We start from the raw sequence: 18,694 nt of genomic DNA, 5'->3' as shown, positions 1-18,694 counted from the left end.
CTCTTTTCTGAAAAATGCATAGCAGTCCTGCTATTAATCTCCTTTAATTAAATATTCAAACTGCCTAAGAAATTCCTCTGCTACCTAATAAAAATTTATGAATAAAATGAATATTAAAGTAGTAATCCCCAAGAAATCAGATAGCACTGCAATTAACAGCCAATTTGTTAGAGCATTAACCAACCATGAGTTCCGTTCATGATGTTGGCTTTTAAAATAGCCACTAACCACTAATCGACAAAATGGTGATGATGAAACTTGGGACTGCATGAAACTGGGAGAGATTAGGGGAACTCCGTGGCGCAGTCTTTCAAAGAGCTGCTTGTTCGTTGCTGTTTTGGTAGTACACTTTCGGGCAGGAACACGAGATCCAAAGATAAACTGCGGAGCAGTTTAACGCCCGCATGCCCGCTTCTGCCGTCTCCTCTGTTATTTTTGTTTGTTGTTTGCTTTCTCGTAGGGATTGTGCACAAAGGCAACGGGGAGAACATGTTCATTTCCCAGCAGCCGCCCGTCATCTCGACCGTGATGGGCAACGGGCACCAGCGAAGCGTCTCCTGCTCCACCTGCAACGGGCTCGCGCTCAACAGCAAACTCTTTGCCCCCGTCGCTCTCGCTTCGGGTCCTGATGGCAGCGTGTACATCGGCGACTTCAATTTTGTCAGACGGATCTTCCCGTCAGGGAATTCTATCAGCATATTAGAACTAAGGTAAAAATAATAATAAAAAAAAAAAAAAGACAAAGGAGAGAGAGAATGGAAAAAGAGAAGCTTTCCCTAACTGTTGGTTGTTATCCTGGCTGTGATACGCCTATGAAAACTACAGTTTGGGGTTTTTTTTTTTCTTTTTCATGTGGCTTAGAGAAGCAGCCACATTTAGTTGCCTGCTGAAGTTGTGTCTCACTGACCATCAGACAAACTCATCTGAAAACTTAGTCTTGTTTTAAAGTCATCAGTTAAAAAGGGTGTTATCACCCACCTTAAATGGCCTTTAGAACAGGTTTTGCATAATAAATTTCTACAGAGTGCAAAATTAATAGGGCTGATTTTGCTTCCTATGGCTTTTTGTATACATTTATTTTTTCGAAAATGAATTAAAATATTCCATGAAGTGTATTTTTCAAGAAAAAAAGGATAAATCAAGAGTGAATAGTTATAAAACATATCAGAGCATTGTAGTGAGGCTGAAAGTAGACTTATTATGTTTAACTTAATATAACTGAATTGTTGCTTGTATGTAACAGAAGAGTATGGCTGGGTTTAAGCAGACAGGAACAACCCAGGCATTGCAGACTCCCCTGTAATTGTGGCTTGGGCTTGGGATTCACTCCCAGGGTTGCAGATGCTGATACACCGAACTTGTATTTACTTCAAAACCCATAAATCTCTAACTAGTTAACATTACTGGCAATGAGGTTGCATGCTGTTTGTTTAGGATGAATTTGCAAATGTGCAGGTGGTGGAAAGGAAACAGTGAATTTTGAAGGGAAGAAGTAATAGTGATACTGAATGATGGAATAAGCAGTGTTTTGATATTGTTAGATAGCTCTGTAAGCAGTTTACAGAGAGTACAGCTGTGTTAACTGGTACTGACTACTGTTTCTTTTCTTTTTCTTTTTCTTTTAAACCCTGACCTGATCTGCTTTTTAGAAATAGAGACACAAGACACAGGTAAGTAGAACATAGTAGCAGTGATACACGAACCATATGGATTTAAGGAAACAGTCTTACAAAAGCCCTTTTAGAAGTCGGGATATAAAGGAAACTGCGAATTTAGTAAATGTTAATCAAACTCACCTTTATTTACCATAAAGAAGGTTTGATGTGTTCCCTTTGAAGGGATAAAGTCTTTCTGTAAAAATCGGTTTGCTGATCACCAAAGAGGGGTGGAGAGGTTTAAACCTGAAGGCTGGGTGTGCTCTTCACAGCTGTCATACTCATGTAACGTGCTGTTAGTGTGATCACAGATATAGCTGCCCAGGGAAACTGGAGGTTTCACAACTGAGAAACAGCCAAAATTGAAAGAAAGGCTGTAGAGTCACCCACGAGGGGCTGGTTTGGCAGTTCCTGGGCAGGGGGAAATGTGCCGCCAGCCCCCGTCGCAGGTGGCACGGGGGGACCGGAGCAGGACGCGCAGCTGAGGTCAGCGATCTCGGCTTGATCCCAGCTCCTTCCCTCTCATGGCAAAAGCAAGGTGCTTCTCCCCTTTTCTTTTAACATTTTGATGTTGCTGCGTTAGGATTTCTTTAAAACGATGAAAATTGGACATTAGGCTGCAATGGATGGTGAGGGAGTTACAACAGTCAGTCTGCAGAAATGGCACGGCAGGCACTGCACCAGGGCGCTAGGCATCGTCGAGGCAGTCGTCGTAGCCTTTCGACACAGCAGTGAGATCAGTAAAGCAGCACTACTTCAACCTGAGTTGGTGGCTGCCTGGCAGAGGAGGAAACTGTGTGTGGACTGAATGCACATTTTGAAGCCGGAGAGCACTGGTCAGAATTACTTGGTTTAGCCACAATAATGGTATGGAATGCCCCAGATTATTTGCCAGCTCATTGATAAAAGATGTCCCGTTTCATATATTTTATGATGACAGCTTAGTTTTTTTAAAAAAATACATACTCTGTGTGTGTGTGTATATATATATATATATATACACACACACACACTCTACTATATATATACTATATACTATACTATCCTACTATATAAGTTTAAGCTCCATATTTTAATTGAAGGATCATTTCCATTTGCCTGTATGTTAAACTGGTCAATATTTTTGTAATTTGATGAAAAGACCCAAATTGAATGTATTTACTTTGTAATGCATTCAGAGTGTTAGTCAGGTTTTTAATTTAGAAGTTTCCTCTGTACGTTTTTTTTCATATCTGTTCACTAGAATGAGCTTCTCGTTTCTTTAGCTGAGCTTAAATCAAGTTAAATCAAGTTGTCAGATTTTTTTTCATTCTCAAGCGCCCCAGACGTATTAATTACAATAGTAATTAACTCTATCTCAAACTGTCTGTATTGTGTTCAAGTGAAGTGGAGTGATCTGTGGTAAACTGGAGGGTGTCACTTGCAGCTGATGCAGTTGTGGAGGTTGTGGAGAAGTGCTCCTCAGTCCCACCGTACACTGTATGTTCTGTAAAGGTGGTGAAGGCCACAGCCAGGCGGAGAGGTGGCCTGGGTCAGCGCTGGCTTATGTGTGTCCTACAGATTTCCAGGAAGCTCAGATAAGCATGTGGGAGAAACAGCTGGATGTTGTTGGAGGCAAGAGGAGTCAGGCTCTTGGCAGTGCAAGCAGGAAAAGGCTTCCAGTTGAAGCTCTCAACACGACCTTTAGTCTCGAAAAGAATGAGAGAAAAAGTGTTCTTTCTTCAGGAAAAAAGAAATGCTGTGTAAAGAAGGATAGCGTTTGAAGACCAAGAAAGACACAGAAGGCCACTGATCTTCTGTTCGACTTTTTTAAATCAACTCATCATTCATTTTCTAAACTTTCACTGAGATTTTAATAAGAAATAACAAAGCTGTTTGATAACTAATGAAACGGAAACTAGGCTTTGAAGTTAGAGCAAAAACTGAACTAAAAGAAAGTAATAACTTGTATTATAATAACAATAACTTTTTCTGGAAGGAATCATTGTAAGTTCTAGTCTACTTGATACAGTTTTAAGAGGCATAATTTACTAGGCCCAGATTTAGATTTGATTGCAAAGATTAGGAGTATTTGAGTTTGTTTCATATTTACTGGTACTTTTTAAATTTAAACCTCCTAGTATTCAAGGCTTTAAGCAAAGGTAACATGAAGAGTTTTCTAAAAAAAACCAGATGTCATGACAAGGAGGACAGAAGACGTGTCTACGAGGAGGGTCTGTAAAGACCCCTAGTCCTCTAGTTTCTGCGTGATTGAGAGTGCATTGATTTAACATCTAGAATTCTCCTTGCAGTTTTTCCCGCAACAGTAGTTTATTGAAAAATTTTATTTTGGTTAGCCAGTCTCTTCCAAGCTGCTGCAGAGAGCAAACATGATTCTTAAAGTTCTTAACAAACAAAACTTTGTAATACTGGTGATATGTAATGCAGGATGAATTGCCTTTAGCTCATCCTCTTACTCATTTTCATCCTGCCAAGGTCCATTCTCATACTCTATATATCCTTGCACTGGGTTTGACATCTGTTTCCTCACTGTGGGAATATTTCATTCCTTGTGTTTTACACTTCTGTCTTTTATAAAAAAGTTTATGATGAAGGTCAGCATTAAGCTAGTTTAGCTTGTGGCCCAGTCCTCAGAGGTGGTGAGCAGTTTCTGTCGCTCTTGGGGAATGTGAATTCAGAGAAACCGGCTCAAACTCTTTTATCATTTATCATAGCACAGCTTTGACACGGTCTCTCGCAAATTGAAATACAGAATTTCAGCTGATCATCTTAGAGGTTTCTTTGCAATATGTAGAGTACTGAGTTGATTGCTAAACTAAAAGAGCTACTGGTAAGTACTTTTAAATTGGTTTTTAATATTGCTCGGTAAAGTGGAACTGTCTTGTAGATGATTAATGAGGCTTCATATCTCCGTCATCCAAGCAAAAGTGTCAAATGTAAGGGGGCTCCATTAACCTGAAAGCTAGTCAGTAGAAAAAAGTCTTTGTCATTTCAGACTTTACGTATCTGTTCTGGAGGCCTGGCCAATTCATCACTGACACTTTACCTAGGCTCCTTGTTCCCTAATTTGTTGTGGCACGAAAACCTGGGCATGCAGAAGAGCTGTACACAGAGCATCGTCGAAGCCACTGTATAAACAGAACTGACAATACTGAGTTTTCCTAACTTTGTTACAACACTTACATGTTAGTTAGCTGTAAAAATGTTATAAAATTTCTTCTTAGCAAAGTGTGATTTTCACAGCCTTTCTAATCTAATCTAATTCTAACATAATTCTTCAGTGCACATTTGTGTGGGGAAATTCCACATAAAGTTACAGGGAATAGGGGAAGGTCAGTGTGTAATACAGCTCTCTGCCCGAGAGCAGAACCGTCGCAGTGGCAGCAATCCTGCGCAGGAGCCTGTGCTCATCTCCCACCATTTCAGTAAAAATCTGCATAATCTAAAGGATCTAAGCCCATCTGCATTTTTTTATTATTTTATAATCAGAACCACTGCAATCTCACAAGGTCCAGGATGGTTGTGTGATGTGCTGTGCTCTTAGACAACTTCCTGAACCTAAATTAACTTTACACTAAAAAGAAACCGAAAGTCTTACTGGTTAATAAGATGCAGCCCAGTTCCCTGATTAGAATTTATGACCCTCACCATTTAATTAACATATGTAAATATTTTTAAAATAACATTTTATTACCTCAATAAGGCCCTTCAGTGTATGAATTATGGTGCATTAATTCATGCCTAGTTGCACTGACAGTACTTGGCCTTCTGCCTTGCTCCTGACAACACAGTAGCTTGAATTAAGGAAACACGTTTCACACTTTCATATTTCCTAAGGTTTAAAAACAGATAAAAATAACCAGGAGCAGGTATTTGTGCCCCTGCAGAAGAGTCTGTGATTCACTATACTGTAAGTCACAGATTTGTTTCTTGGAGACAAGAGTACTAGGATTTAACAGATACGGAAAAATGATCTTGCTTCGGAAAATAATAGTTATAACTATGCTGAAATCTCTCCAGTTAGCTTTATACCAGTTGGCTTGGTACTGATGGCAGACTACCTCTGGCAGTAGCACTCTCGGCATCAGCTAGCTCCCTAATGTGTAGCTGGCAATCTGGTCAGGCTTTGTAGCTAGTCCTCATTCCTTCCTTCTCATCCGTGGTACGCAAATGAGCTAATTTAAAGGCAATCTCACTTACGCTCTTTCTCTCTCTCCACATAGCTAAACAGTCGTGCCTTTCAGATCAGTAAGAAAATACAATCATTGTACTACTATGAACGAAGATTAAGAGGAAAAACAACTGTTTAACTTTGATGCTGTTTTCTTCTGTTCTAGTACAAGTCCTGCACATAAGTATTACTTGGCTGTTGACCCAGTGTCAGAATCCCTTTACTTGTCAGATACAAACACCAGAAAAGTCTACAAAGCAAAATCTCTCACAGAAACAAAGGACCTGGCCAAGAACGTGGACGTGGTGGCCGGCACAGGTGACCAGTGCCTGCCGTTTGACCAGAGTCACTGCGGTGATGGTGGAAAAGCATCCGAGGCCTCGCTCAACAGTCCAAGAGGTAGGAGAAGAATGCGCCCACAGGATGCAGTGGCAGTCCTCCGTCGTGTCCTTGCCATGCTTAGAAACTCAGATGTGATTGGATATACAAAAAGGGGTCTGAGGTGACGTGTGTTTCAATCTGTACGTGAAGTCAATCACTTTACAAAGCTCACTCATGTATTTGATACAGCCAATCCTTTACAAGGGAGGAGTGAGCTGCTACAGCCAGCATCCTCTGAAATGCTGTCTTTCCTTGTGTGGCAAAGCTCCGCTTTAATTACGTTTCTATTACAGGATGGAAGCATTTAATTATATTTAACTTGGAAGCAAATAATGTGGGTGGGAAGTCCATTTTGAGATTTAATGCATTCAGGTGACTCCAGTAATGTTAATGGAGCTTATTCTTAAATTAGAGAGCCAGCAAAATTGAGTTTATTTGGAAACCTATAGTTTGTCCTTCCCCATTAAATACACTTTGCTGAGTGTCAACATCTCACGTACTCCAAGTGAAATGAGTGTTTTGATGCAACCTTGCTTTCAGAATACCTCCTGTATGTCACAGACAAAAGGCAAACGAAGTCTTGAATCCCCAAGAGCACCACAGTTAATTCACTTGCAATGTGTTTTAGAACTATGATAAAGTCTCTGGACCTGATCGTCTAATGAAGCTGTTCGCCCTCAGCTCCCGCTGAAATCACTGCGACCACAGAGTACTCCGCATCTCTGATGGCAGAGCTCTAAGTGGGCTTTTAGCATGCTCCCCCTGTAGCGAACTGCTTGCTCCTAATGACTAGCTCTAAGGGAGAGTTTTGATTATTTTTCGTGAGCTAATAAAGGAAGGCTGTATATCAGTAGGAAATTAGAATGTATATCCAGGCAGAAACATTTCTGAGACAAGGAAATAATCCGGTTTTAAGGCTTAGCAAGAGACACATTGTAATTATAGATAGAGTGACTTTAACATGTCTTTAATGATAGAAGGTAAGTGCAAGATAGGTACAAATAAATGTTAATCTTCAGGCAGCTAATTAATGTAATGAATCAATTCTAAAAATAGTAGAAAAAAAGAGTTTTCAGATCCTTTAGCAGAAAAAATCAATGTATTATTGCTGATTACAATTGATTATATCTAATTACACTACAATTAGTTGTTCCATTTTATTTTCTTATTGGGAAAGTATGTTGGTGAATATCTGCAATGTGCTACTTTAAAAATACCCATCCATAGCTGGCTACTTCAATAGAGAGTTCTAGTCACAAAGAAATTAACAGGAATAAAAATAAAATTCATCAATTCTGGGGCAGCTGGTAAAAGTTAGTAAAATTCATTGTAAGTGGACAGTGGTGCAGATAATAGCTCCCAGATGGTTTTGAATTAAGCACCTGCACTAAATTGTAATAGTTTACCTTGAAATTGTTTCTGTTGCATTTGTTGTGCTTTGGGTCTTAGATTTTGACCTCCGGAAGTTATGGACTGCCCCATTCCATATTTGCACAGGGTCTAGCATGGTGCAGCGTCAACACGTAGTCACCATCACACACTGAATGGTTAGTTGTGTGTTATCATAAGTTGTGATTAGTTGTGTTTTGTAAGTATGCTACCTTCCTCTTAACTGTTAGAAGCTGAATAACCTCAAAAGCATTCAGAAGTGCTTGCCTAGTACCCATAAATTTATTATTTCTAAGAAAACCTAGAAGTTTCGTGGACCTCAATATAATTTGGAGCTTATTTTGATCATTTATTTGGCTTGTTACAAGGATTATTGTTAAATCCCAAGATATCAGGTCACATTTCTGCTGAGATTACATTCAAACAGTGTATGCAAAATCTTTTTTCTGGAAGACAGGAAATGTGGATAAAATTTTTGTTGCATGCACAGACTCACCAACATCTTGTCCACGTTTAAACATACTTGACCACAAAGCAACAAAACATAATGTAGCATCTGACTACAAAAAAAAAAAAAAAAAAAAAAAAAAGAAGAAGAAGAAGAAGAAGAAGAGAGAGAATCATTTCTAATTTCTCTCCTTCCGGATATTTGCAACACAAAAAAAATCTCCCTGATAACGCAGAGGATAGAATTGCTCAATGACCAGATAAGATATTAGCACTTGTTTTTTAATCTGATAGGGAGAAACTTTAACTCTTCTTTTTAATCTACCTTTTTAATTTTGTTCTCATCATTCATTCTTTTGCGATAAATGAAAAAGGTAACAGATTTACCTATTTTACTTGGGAGAAAGATAATATTTGGGAAATAATTCAGTTTGGCCGCTGTCTGACCTTGGTTAGTTACAGCTTAAGCTACATTTTCACTTTTGGCTACTTGTGCCTTTGAATGTAGGCTTATCTGTATGAGTCATTTATCCATTTGTAAAACTGATAAGAAATACCTACTGTGTAACAGTGATTTGAAACTTAATTCTGTTTGGTAAGATTCCTCACACATATAGGAATAAGTGGAAATTCACATACTCTTTTTTCATTTACTTTTCTGAATGAACGTTGCTTTGAATACTTTGTTGACTTTTTTGAAGTCACATATTATTCTACTTCAGTAGGCATTCAAGTAGTTTTTGTGGAGTTCTACAGTATTATTTAATCACTTAAGGCTTTCGTAAACTTTTACTTCTCAGTATCTTTATTAGACTTGACTGTCTTTATTTAGTCACCTAGGCGCGGAAATGAGTGCCTGACTGTAAAACATAGTAAAGTCTTACTAGTCAATTACTGCTTTTGATCTACTTTCCCCAACTTTTATTTTGCTGGTAGTTCACAAGCTAGGTGGCTTTCTTCAGTCTGTTCGCACTTCTCTATGAAGGACTAAAGATGAAGGAAGGGGCTTAGTGGACATTAATCCTGCACAATTGTATATGTGTTTGAGCTGACTTTGAAAGATGCTTTTAAACATGCATGGCTGATGTAGTTGAAACTTGAACTTCAATATATTATTTTTACTGCAACTTTCTTTAATTCTGTAGAGAACTCAGACTAATGAGTCATGTAATAGATGACCAAGTGCTTAAGCAGAATGTGAAATGATACAAGATGGGGACATAAAATAAGATCTGTGACAAGCTGAACACATTTATTACACAAGAAGGTATTGAAAATGAAGAAGTAACCACACAAGATATTAATCACTGGCTAAATTCCAATCACTTGAAATTTACCAAGTAACAGATTTTTATTTGGAGGTGTAAGATTCAGTTTGGTGAGTTTGGGATTTTTTTGGTAAAAATGTTTTGGCACATCTAGTCACCACCCCTATCATTTGAACAGCCTGGATTAACACTTACAACAAGGCACTAAGGCACAGCATCTTGACTTCTCTAGGTAAGTCACTGAGTACTGGAGGAGTAAGAAGCACTTAGAAGTACAGAAATACCTAGGAGTTGTTCCGCTTAGCACTGCAAAGCCAGTGCCTGGATGAGAGGTATTAAACACTGACGCTGCCCTTCTGAAGTCAGTGGGCTTTAGACATGTAGATGCCTTTGACTTTCCAAGCTTAATTGACAGAGGCAGTGAGAGTCTGAGACAATCAAGTTACCACATTTTGCTGAGCTGCAGAATTTCTCAGTGAGTATGCCAAGAAAAGTGACTTAGATTAACATCTGATTTGAATTACCTTGTATTTGTCACAGCCTCAGAGCATCCACTCAGGACAGCTATTGTGGAACAGCAAACCAAGTCACTTAGTAAAACACTAAGTCCCTCCTATGTCTGAATGCTAATTTTCAAAAGTGACCTGCAGCGTTTAGAAGTTCAAGCACTAGATCCAAAGATTTGGGCATCCCAGGTACTGCAGCGTCTGCTTTTTGACTCCTGGGTCTAAACCGGGCTCTTGAACTGGAAGATAGATGCACAGACTGTCTTTGCAAGCTGTACGGAGAGTTACTGCCTCAGAAGACATTAAAAACTGCACAGTGAGTGCGGACTACTTAAATGCAGTGCAGTGACCTCACTACAGATGCAGTGACCTCAGGATAAGCACCAGGGAAATGCAGAAGGTTAGAATGAGTTCTCAATCCCATGCATAAAGATGCCTTATTCATAGCCATGGCAAAGTACTTTTTTTCACTCTGATCCTGGCCATGAACTATCAATACAAATGAAAGCTTAAATTAAAAATCAATTCTGCAGTTTACTTTTATTCATTTTGCCTCAAATTATTTTACTAAGGCAGTGCTTGAAAAAAATCACAGTTTGGAAAAGATGTTACCCCGCACCAATAGCTTACATCCTGAAATAATCAGTCTTGTTGCTCACCATCTGCAGCGCTACTTTCTGAAGTAAATAAAGCTGCAAGAACAACTGCTCGAATTAAACCTTTACATTTGTCATATGACAGTAGCCCATCTAAGGCCGGCTTCTGCTCAGCTAAAAGATTCATATTGGCTTCAGTAGGGTTCGGATTCGGTTCTTAATAGAGCGTTCTGTGGAGATGGGACCCCCTTTTCTTAGGTAGTGAGTCACTAATGTTTATTCAGCAATCTCTGCCATTTTACAAATCCGTAAGAGCTTTTGAAGCCTTCCGTGCAATCCAAAAAGAAAAGCGGAAGAGAGCGGGATGCTCAGTATCAACATATAAAATAACAAGGAGACATAAACCAAGGTGATTTTCGAACTCGTATCATTACATTTGATTTCATAATGCAAGCTTCATAAAATAAACAAAAAAGTCAGCTCTTTCTGTTTTTGATTCACCAGCGGGCATTCCGTATCTTTTCTTCGGTGGTTTTAGTTAGTTAGTTACAATTTCAGAAGTCTGTGAATCTTGTAGAAGTCTTTGTTAATGAAAATTTTGTGCAAAGCGAGTTTTCTTAAGTTTCCTCCAAACTTCATCTGAATGCATAAGAAAGTTACTTTTCTGCTAAACGTTGTGAGCAGTAAGCGTGACTGCAGTCATTGCATTTCTCACACTGGAAGCGGGACATTTTCATTCAGAATCGGTAGCTAGAATAGTGCTGTTCTCACCAGCGCTGCTGTTACGCATTTCCAAAGAGAGCAACACTCATGTGCGAGTACTGAAGTCATGTTCCAGCTGACAAAGTAGAGCTGAACATTTTGCTGCCAGTACTGAGAAAGTAATGAGGTAAAGATGACAAAGATCACAAAGCAACAGAATGCAAATCACTTGAATCATATTTGGAGTGGTGTATTATGGTAACCTATAAATAACTAATTGCATAAAATTGCTTTAGTAGTTTCTAGATGGCAGCTTTAATTAAAAGCACCAGAGACATTTACAAGTTTAGAAATGGATGGCATGTAATTTGCCCTTTTACCAACCATAAAATGGTAATTAACCAATTTGATTCACTTCTTCCTATTAAAAGTTTTATGTGAATAGCAGGTTCCTTCTAAATACAGTTTTTCTTCAGCAGAAGGTAGCACTTTCTCTTTTATCAGTCTTCACCAATAGTTTTACATGTTCATGTACAAATTCTTCAGAAGTTTGATTAGAAGTTTTCAATGTAAAATGCTCATTTGCAAAGTTTGTAAGTGGACAAAAAGTGTCAAGTAGAATTTCCAGAAGTGCGCATTATATAGCTCTTGCTGTTTTTATCCGTTTTAATCCATATTTTTTAATTTAATTACAAATCTGCCATAAGCTTAGCTCCATTAGCATTGCAAGGCCAGGATTTCTAGACTGAAAGTAAAGGTCGGGTGCATAAGATTCACATCTGTTTTGAAATTACCCCTATGGTAGCTAGGCACAGAAGCGAGCAGTTTGCTTTCAAAGCGCTCCTTGCATTTGTGCTTGTGTACGAATGTGCACTAAGGGAGAGCTATCGGCAGAGCTCGCCCAGACTCACTCCCCAGAGCACGTTGCAGGGGAGGTTACTCCGTCTGCCGTCCGTGTTTACTGTGCCTGTGTATCCTGCATGTCTACTAAATACTGTTTTGTGCAGAAAAGTTGCAAAGAGCAAAACTCTTTTTGCAAAGCCTTTCTAGCGGTGATGGGGAGTAGCCAATGTATGAATGCTCTAGCAGCAGTCCGTTTCTGATGTTGGTTAACAGAAGTAAAATGGAACCGACTGTAACAACAGTGTTATAAATACTGTTCTGAGACGTCTGAGCGTAAAACCACTGGAGATGGAAGTTGGCAAGAGCTCCTGTTTTACGTTCAACCACCAAATCTCATCCCATGTAAGGCAGTTCCAGTGACTAAACATGACTAAAGCAGCCCTTCAGGACAAGCATGTTACTCAGGAAAACAGATTGTGCTCAGCCTTCAAGTCAAAGAACATGACCAGATCCTCGCACGGGAGGACTTAGTCCTTTCTCGGAGATCCGTGTTGAAGTGGGAGTCTCAGACACCCAAGCAGCGTAGGTCTGTCACGTGGGTGATAAGCCACGTTTGTGCCTGGAGACCGTGTCGGCGAGGCATACAGTTCAGTGCTGTGGTCCCGTAGGAAACCAGAACTAGGGGGAGACCCTAAGGCAAACTACATTTTACTCTCCACGCAAAGGAAAAAAAAAAAAAAAAGAAGATACAGAAAAATGAGCTTTTTCACTCCCATCAAGGAGTGAGCAGTATCTGTACTTGCACTCCGAGCAATTTATGCCTGCCTTGGTGCTCAGGAAGTGCCTTGTTCCTCCCTGACTTCCTAAGAGCAGCTGAAGTGCTGTGTGCGCTTCTATTCTGTATTACACTGTACATCACGGAAGGATTAAAAATAAGCTCTTGTAGAACAGATTACGTGAAGCATCATGCAAGTTGTGACAGGAGCATTAATGAGTCCAACATCTAATAGTGAATAAATTGGAACTGTTTCAGCACAGATCTTTTTTTTGTTTTTCAATGATGTTATCTATAGGGCATTTGTCAACGAGATTTAAATGCCTAAGTGCTTTTTTTCCAACAGGTGAGTTGCTGTTATTGTGGTTTAAAGACTAAGAGGAGGTTGGGGGTTTTTCTGAGTGAAGTAGCTCCGCAGGAGTAAGCGCTGGCTGCAGTGGTTCTGTGTTGAACGTGTATAAACTGGTGCTCGAAGCTCGGCCTCTTAGGAAGCGCCAGGAATTTGTCGTCCTTCGTACCGGTGCCAAGGACGTGGTGCTGTGCGTGTTACTGCGCTGCTGTACCTGCTTCCCTGCAGACAGATCGCCCTGCTCTGGTGGTTGAGGCCGAAGAATGGTTGCACCCCCAAGAGACCGGCGTAGCGGCACGCGGCAGCGTCCATGTGGTGCCACCTTGCTCCGCGCGCCTTCAGGGCCCCGGGTGCCCTTTTCTCCAGAAAAAGGAGACTTTAGGAGACTCCTGTGAAAGCAGTAAGAGGCAGGGAGTGGAGAGGCTTTTGTCACAAGCCGTCGCTCATCCGAGAAGAAATCCTGCCACGATTTCCTAGCAGCTTTTCCATTTTCTACTGTGTTTGCACGTTCTGGGCTCCGTGGTGTCCCTGCTCCGGTGTCGGTAGGGCCCAGGCCAGGGGCGGCAGGACCCCGAAATTCCCACGCGAAGGGCAGGAGGTGCCTGGAGAAGCCTCTCAAGTCAGTACGTTAATTACCTGTTGATGTGGTCATTCAGGCTGCATTTCTTTTTTGCTTCGGTTGAGGTTTTAAGGTGTTCTGCAGCCCGTTTGCATGCAGAGTTTTTGCAGCTCGTTCTGCCCTCCTAACCTTAGTTTCCGAACAGGCTGGACGTCGGGCCGGCAGCTCTAATTCACCCTGCGTGTGCGTGTGCCGGGCGGACGGACGACGTGCAGCGCCTTCCCGAGAGCGGCAGCTCAACATCGAAACTGCCCCTTCGCTTCTCGGACACGCTCTCCACCTCGGCACCGTGTGATGGGGCGGTGGGGGAGATTGGGTTTTTTCTTCCGTTTTTTAATGGCTTATGGAAGAGCACGCCACTTCTGTGGGGTATTCCGAGCTGGCGTGCAAGCAAGTGTTTCGTAAACTCAGAGCACACGCTGCCTTCAGTTGTGCTAAATGCAGGGAACAAAAATCAAGAGCCATGTAAGCCACTGTCCAAACCATCTGTTCAAGTCCTCTGCCTTTCATTTTTGTGTAGCAGAACATAAATTCATTATTAAAAGAGCTTGACTGTGCATAGCAGCTGCTATAATTGCGAAGTTATGCAACTTTAAAAGGAAAATTATGAAGTAGTTTAAAGCAAGAAATTGAGCGGTTTGGATAGAAAGCATTTTAAAACTCAACTTGAATAGAAGTGCTCTTCTAGCTGTTTTCAGTATTTCAGGGGAAAAAGACCGTACTTGCATTTCATGCAATATGGAAAAGTCTGACAAAGCCAGAGCGCCGGGAGAGCCGAGCAGGAAGCGTGAGGCTGGGACAGAGCAGGGCTGGGCACGCGTCGTGGGGCAGCTCCGCCAGCACCGCCGGCGCGAGACACCGAGTGCTCTCCTGGCTCTGCGCCTCAGTTTCCCCACTGAAATAAAGAAGAACATGGACTTCCCCTTGCCTGGCCCTCCCAATTTGCTTTAGGGTCTGTCCTTACTTTGCAAAGCGGTGCAGTGTAGTGGTGCTAGAGCTATTGCAGGTACCGGCTGGGACAGAGTTGCGTGAGCTCTAGCTGCAGTATCCTGAAGCCTCTGTTGCCGGGGGACTAGCCCGTTTCAGTACGTGGCCGTATGTTTTGGGGAACGTGACACTGCAGGACGTTCAGTAGTACGCTATGCCTTGAGACTAGACCATCTGTGTAGATGACCCCTTGCACAACAAGGATCTCTGTGGCTTTTCATGGCCCTGGCGCTTTGATAATGTATACGATACAGTAGTATAAGAATTTTGCCTCTGCATGAGAATTAAGAAAGTGAAAATGAAGAAAAATCAACTCTAAGGTAAGTTTTTGGAAAAGCTAGCCTTGCCCACTGTCTATGATGATGGCCATGATGCAAAGCTGTTGAAGAGCATAGTTCCATGAATAGATGTTACAAGTGCATATGCTGCTTTGTCCTGTTTCTTCTCTATGTCTCGGTAAGCCAGAGATACACTGGTATCTGGATAATATCTTTCCATATACAATTTGTTTAAGCTTCAAATAAGAAATAGAAAAAAATGATTCATACTTTTTTTAATCATCAGATTTTCAGAATCTAAGAGAAGAGTAAGCATTTTAAGGTCATCTTTTCCAATCTATATAATGTCAGGAATAACTTCTCTTTTTTTAACCTTTCCTTTCATCCAGGTATCACCGTAGATAAGCATGGATTTATTTACTTCGTTGACGGTACCATGATTCGGAAAATTGATGAGAATGGTGTGATCACAACAATAATAGGTTCGAATGGCCTCACATCAACCCAGCCGCTGAGCTGTGACTCTGGAATGGACATCACTCAGGTAGACACCTGTTTTTCATGCGTTGTCACTATTTTACCGATAGGGAGACAAATAACTTACGCTCCCCTATAAAAAATAAGTATCAGGATATACCGGATGAATTGGGTAATTCCGTACTGCCCATTTTATAGACATGTTTTCAAGAGCGGCAGTGATTTGTGCTGGCACATGGATCTTCCATTCTAATGATTATTGTAAGGTATAGCATATCAATGCAGAAGCATGCTTTTGAGTTTAAACAGGAGAGATTGGATATGAACGTTCAGAGCGGCTTATAAGATGAACACAGGGTATGTCTAAACTGCTTTAGAAAGTTGCTTGCAAATTTGAAATGTATCTTTTAAAAGATCAGAGTTTTAGCGTGCTTTTCTTCGGTCCAGCATTCTGACTGATTTTCTTGAACCGCTAAATGGAAAAGATACATGTTCTCTTGACGTCTAAGCCTCTGTTCTAAATCCTGGAGGATTATTTAGTTAATTTGAATTGGTTTCAATTAAAAAGGAAGTGATGAGATTGCTTGGCTGTAAATCCTGTAAATGACAACAAAACAGTGATGCTGTACAGAAGCTACTGAATTTCAGTGTATTTCTCAAAGTGCTTTTCAGTTCTTATTTCACATGTAAAAGAAATTGGGCTAAAAAACACTTTTTGCCTCTATAGTTTTTGGTAAAAAGGATGAACAGATGAACATGAAGAAACATAAATGATACTTCTGACTAATCAGTGAACAACACTTAGATACCACGAGGAGGGATTTGCATTTGCCAGTAAATATTTGAATTAATCATCTTCAAAATGGGGGAAAGATGTATTTTTTTTTAAAAAAAAAGAGACATTCAAGTAACATCATAAAGATATATTATGGAATATATAAGCTAATAACCAGGATGCAGTTGGTTTCACATTTCACTTTCTTCCCTTCCCTGCTTCCTGAGGCCTTCATCTTTCAAAAAGCACAATGAAAAAATACTGAGTTATTATGTTAAGAGCTTCTGTATAGAATTTGAGTGGTAGCAGCGGGTTACTGTGATCCTGTAGTCACATACACAGAGAATATGGGATTGGTATTTTGGCTAGTTTGTAACAGATGTCGTGGGGGCAATCAATGGAATCTGATGCTAGTCACCAAAGGAGTTGGGGATTTATTGCCATTAAAATCAAAATAGAAAAAGGTATCCTCGTTCCACTTCCTGTGTCACTGTGCAGTCAAATTTTGCAAATGCAAAAAAGATCTGGTCCAGTAGAAATTCAGTATTCCATGTAAAATGGAACAGGATCGACTGACTTTCTTGAGTTAAACTCAAGTTTAAGCTACCCTATTAATTGTTTTAAGATTATATTACTCTGGGCACCTTGGCTCGTGCTTTGTCACATCTCGTAGGATCCCGCGTCCCTTGGGGTGTGCACGATCCCACTAAAACGGCCAGCGCTGCCACTCATCCCCACTGCTGCCCTGCAGCTGGCACGAGTGTCGCTTCGCGGAATTTAATGCTGCCTGAAGTGCATTTTACTTATTTCTTGGATACATGTAACAACCGCCTGCAGCATCCATAACCGGATTAGAGATCTCTGAAGTGTAGGGAATGGTGCCAGGTGCAATGTTAGTTCCCTGCCTGCCTTCTCCTGGTGATCTGTATCTAGAGCTGTGCACGTAATGGCCTCATTGGCCACATAATGTGCAAGTGTGAGTCTGCATGCAAATTTTTGCTCATTTTCAGGGTAAAATGGAAAAAAAAATCACATCCAAACAAAATATCCCAGTAATCTGAAATTTGATGTTTCATTTTGGTTTTTTTTTTCAATTCTTTTTTAAAAACATTCAAATGTACTTTAGTGAATAAATTGTGGCAAGCAGGTTAGCAAATGTGGAAACAAAATGATTTTTAAAATGAGGAGTTAAAAAGTTAAACTTTTTTGGCCCCTAAAATTCTGTTATTTGGTGAGTTGCCTGCTTGCCAGAAAGAACAGGTCTAGTTTACCTTACTCTACAATATAATTGCAGTGCCATGGAGAAAGAGCCTCTGCCAAATCATTGATAAGAAAGAGTATGTCGCAGAGCAAATTCTTCTCCGTTTTTTCTCAGGACATAAGCATTCTGATGGGGCAGTACCACCTTTTCACCGAGACAGAAAGGAACTATTTTCTTCCATGAATAAAGTCAACACCATGCTTGCATGCTACAGGAATTTCTTGCTGCATATTTTGTAAAATTTTGCAAATGATTCAGCATTCTGGAAAAGCAAGCTATATTCTTACTGCATAGATTGGGATAATTTTAAGATAAATATCCTAAACTAGTAAGTTTTCTAAACACCATAATCAATGATGGTATATGAAAGACTCCTAGAAAGTGGGCAAGCAGTCAGATTACTTTTTTTTATTGAAACTAATTCAGTCTTACTAAATAATTGTCTGTCAGTGATTGGTGAGGTCACATTATTGGCAGTCTGCAGCTTCTTGAAGCATTTCTAGTTTTATAGATTTGTTGGGGTGGGGGAATAAGCAAATTGTCATAGTAAAATTTTTCACAAAATCCAGAATTTTGAGTACTTTCACATAGCATGGAAAAAAAACCAAACCCTAAATTAATGTCCAGAATGAAGGTTCTGAAAGGTAACTCTATCAAATTTGGTTGGTATTCTTCTTTCAAGGGCTGTTACTGATTACCAGAAAATTATGAAGTAATCATATCCCATTGAAGTCAATCATATTAATCTGAAACTATAAGAAAAAAACAAATTTTTTTAACTTGGTCCAGAGCAATGTCTGTCCTTGCAAGTCTGCTGCATTTATTCCAGAATGGCATAAAGATAAAAGAGAGATGAATTTGACCCATCTCCACTTGAATTGTTTTTTGACTAAATCACAAATAGCATTTACATCAAGAGAATGTGGGTTGCTCACAAATGGTATGTTTAGAGGAACTTATGAAATAGGTTAATAAAATCAATTCTAAAAGCTAAATTTGCTCTGACAATAAAATCAATGACTTGCTCAAAATCAGTATTTCTTGATTTACAGAAATACAAAAATGTACTCTTGAAGTAAACACATAGAATAACTGCCCATCGCAAATACTACTATAAATGACAAGCTTTCACTTTAAGGCATTCACTTTAATATATGAGTTGATTATGAAAGGGTTTAATCATTTATTCCAATATCAGTTTGACAGAAACACTTC

The 18,694-nt window shown here is 40.0% G+C and overlaps 1 protein-coding gene across 1 annotated transcript in view; it reads left to right on the top strand.

The window, feature by feature from the left end:
• TENM1 (teneurin transmembrane protein 1) overlaps window positions 1-18,694 on the top strand; it is a 311,517-nt gene that overhangs the window by 252,079 nt on the left and 40,744 nt on the right. Inside the window, exons 20-23 of the mRNA XM_062584304.1 lie at window positions 461-710; window positions 1,650-1,670; window positions 5,993-6,225; window positions 15,356-15,510. Coding sequence (XP_062440288.1) covers window positions 461-710; window positions 1,650-1,670; window positions 5,993-6,225; window positions 15,356-15,510 — 659 coding nt within the window. The remainder of the gene's footprint in view (window positions 1-460; window positions 711-1,649; window positions 1,671-5,992; window positions 6,226-15,355; window positions 15,511-18,694) is intronic.

Source organism: Rhea pennata, chromosome 11 (genome assembly GCF_028389875.1).
Source record: "Rhea pennata isolate bPtePen1 chromosome 11, bPtePen1.pri, whole genome shotgun sequence".
In the NCBI taxonomy this organism is placed as follows: domain Eukaryota; kingdom Metazoa; phylum Chordata; class Aves; order Rheiformes; family Rheidae; genus Rhea; species Rhea pennata.
Note: the sequence above shows the minus strand (reverse complement) of the source record. Positions and strands in the feature narration are given on the sequence as shown.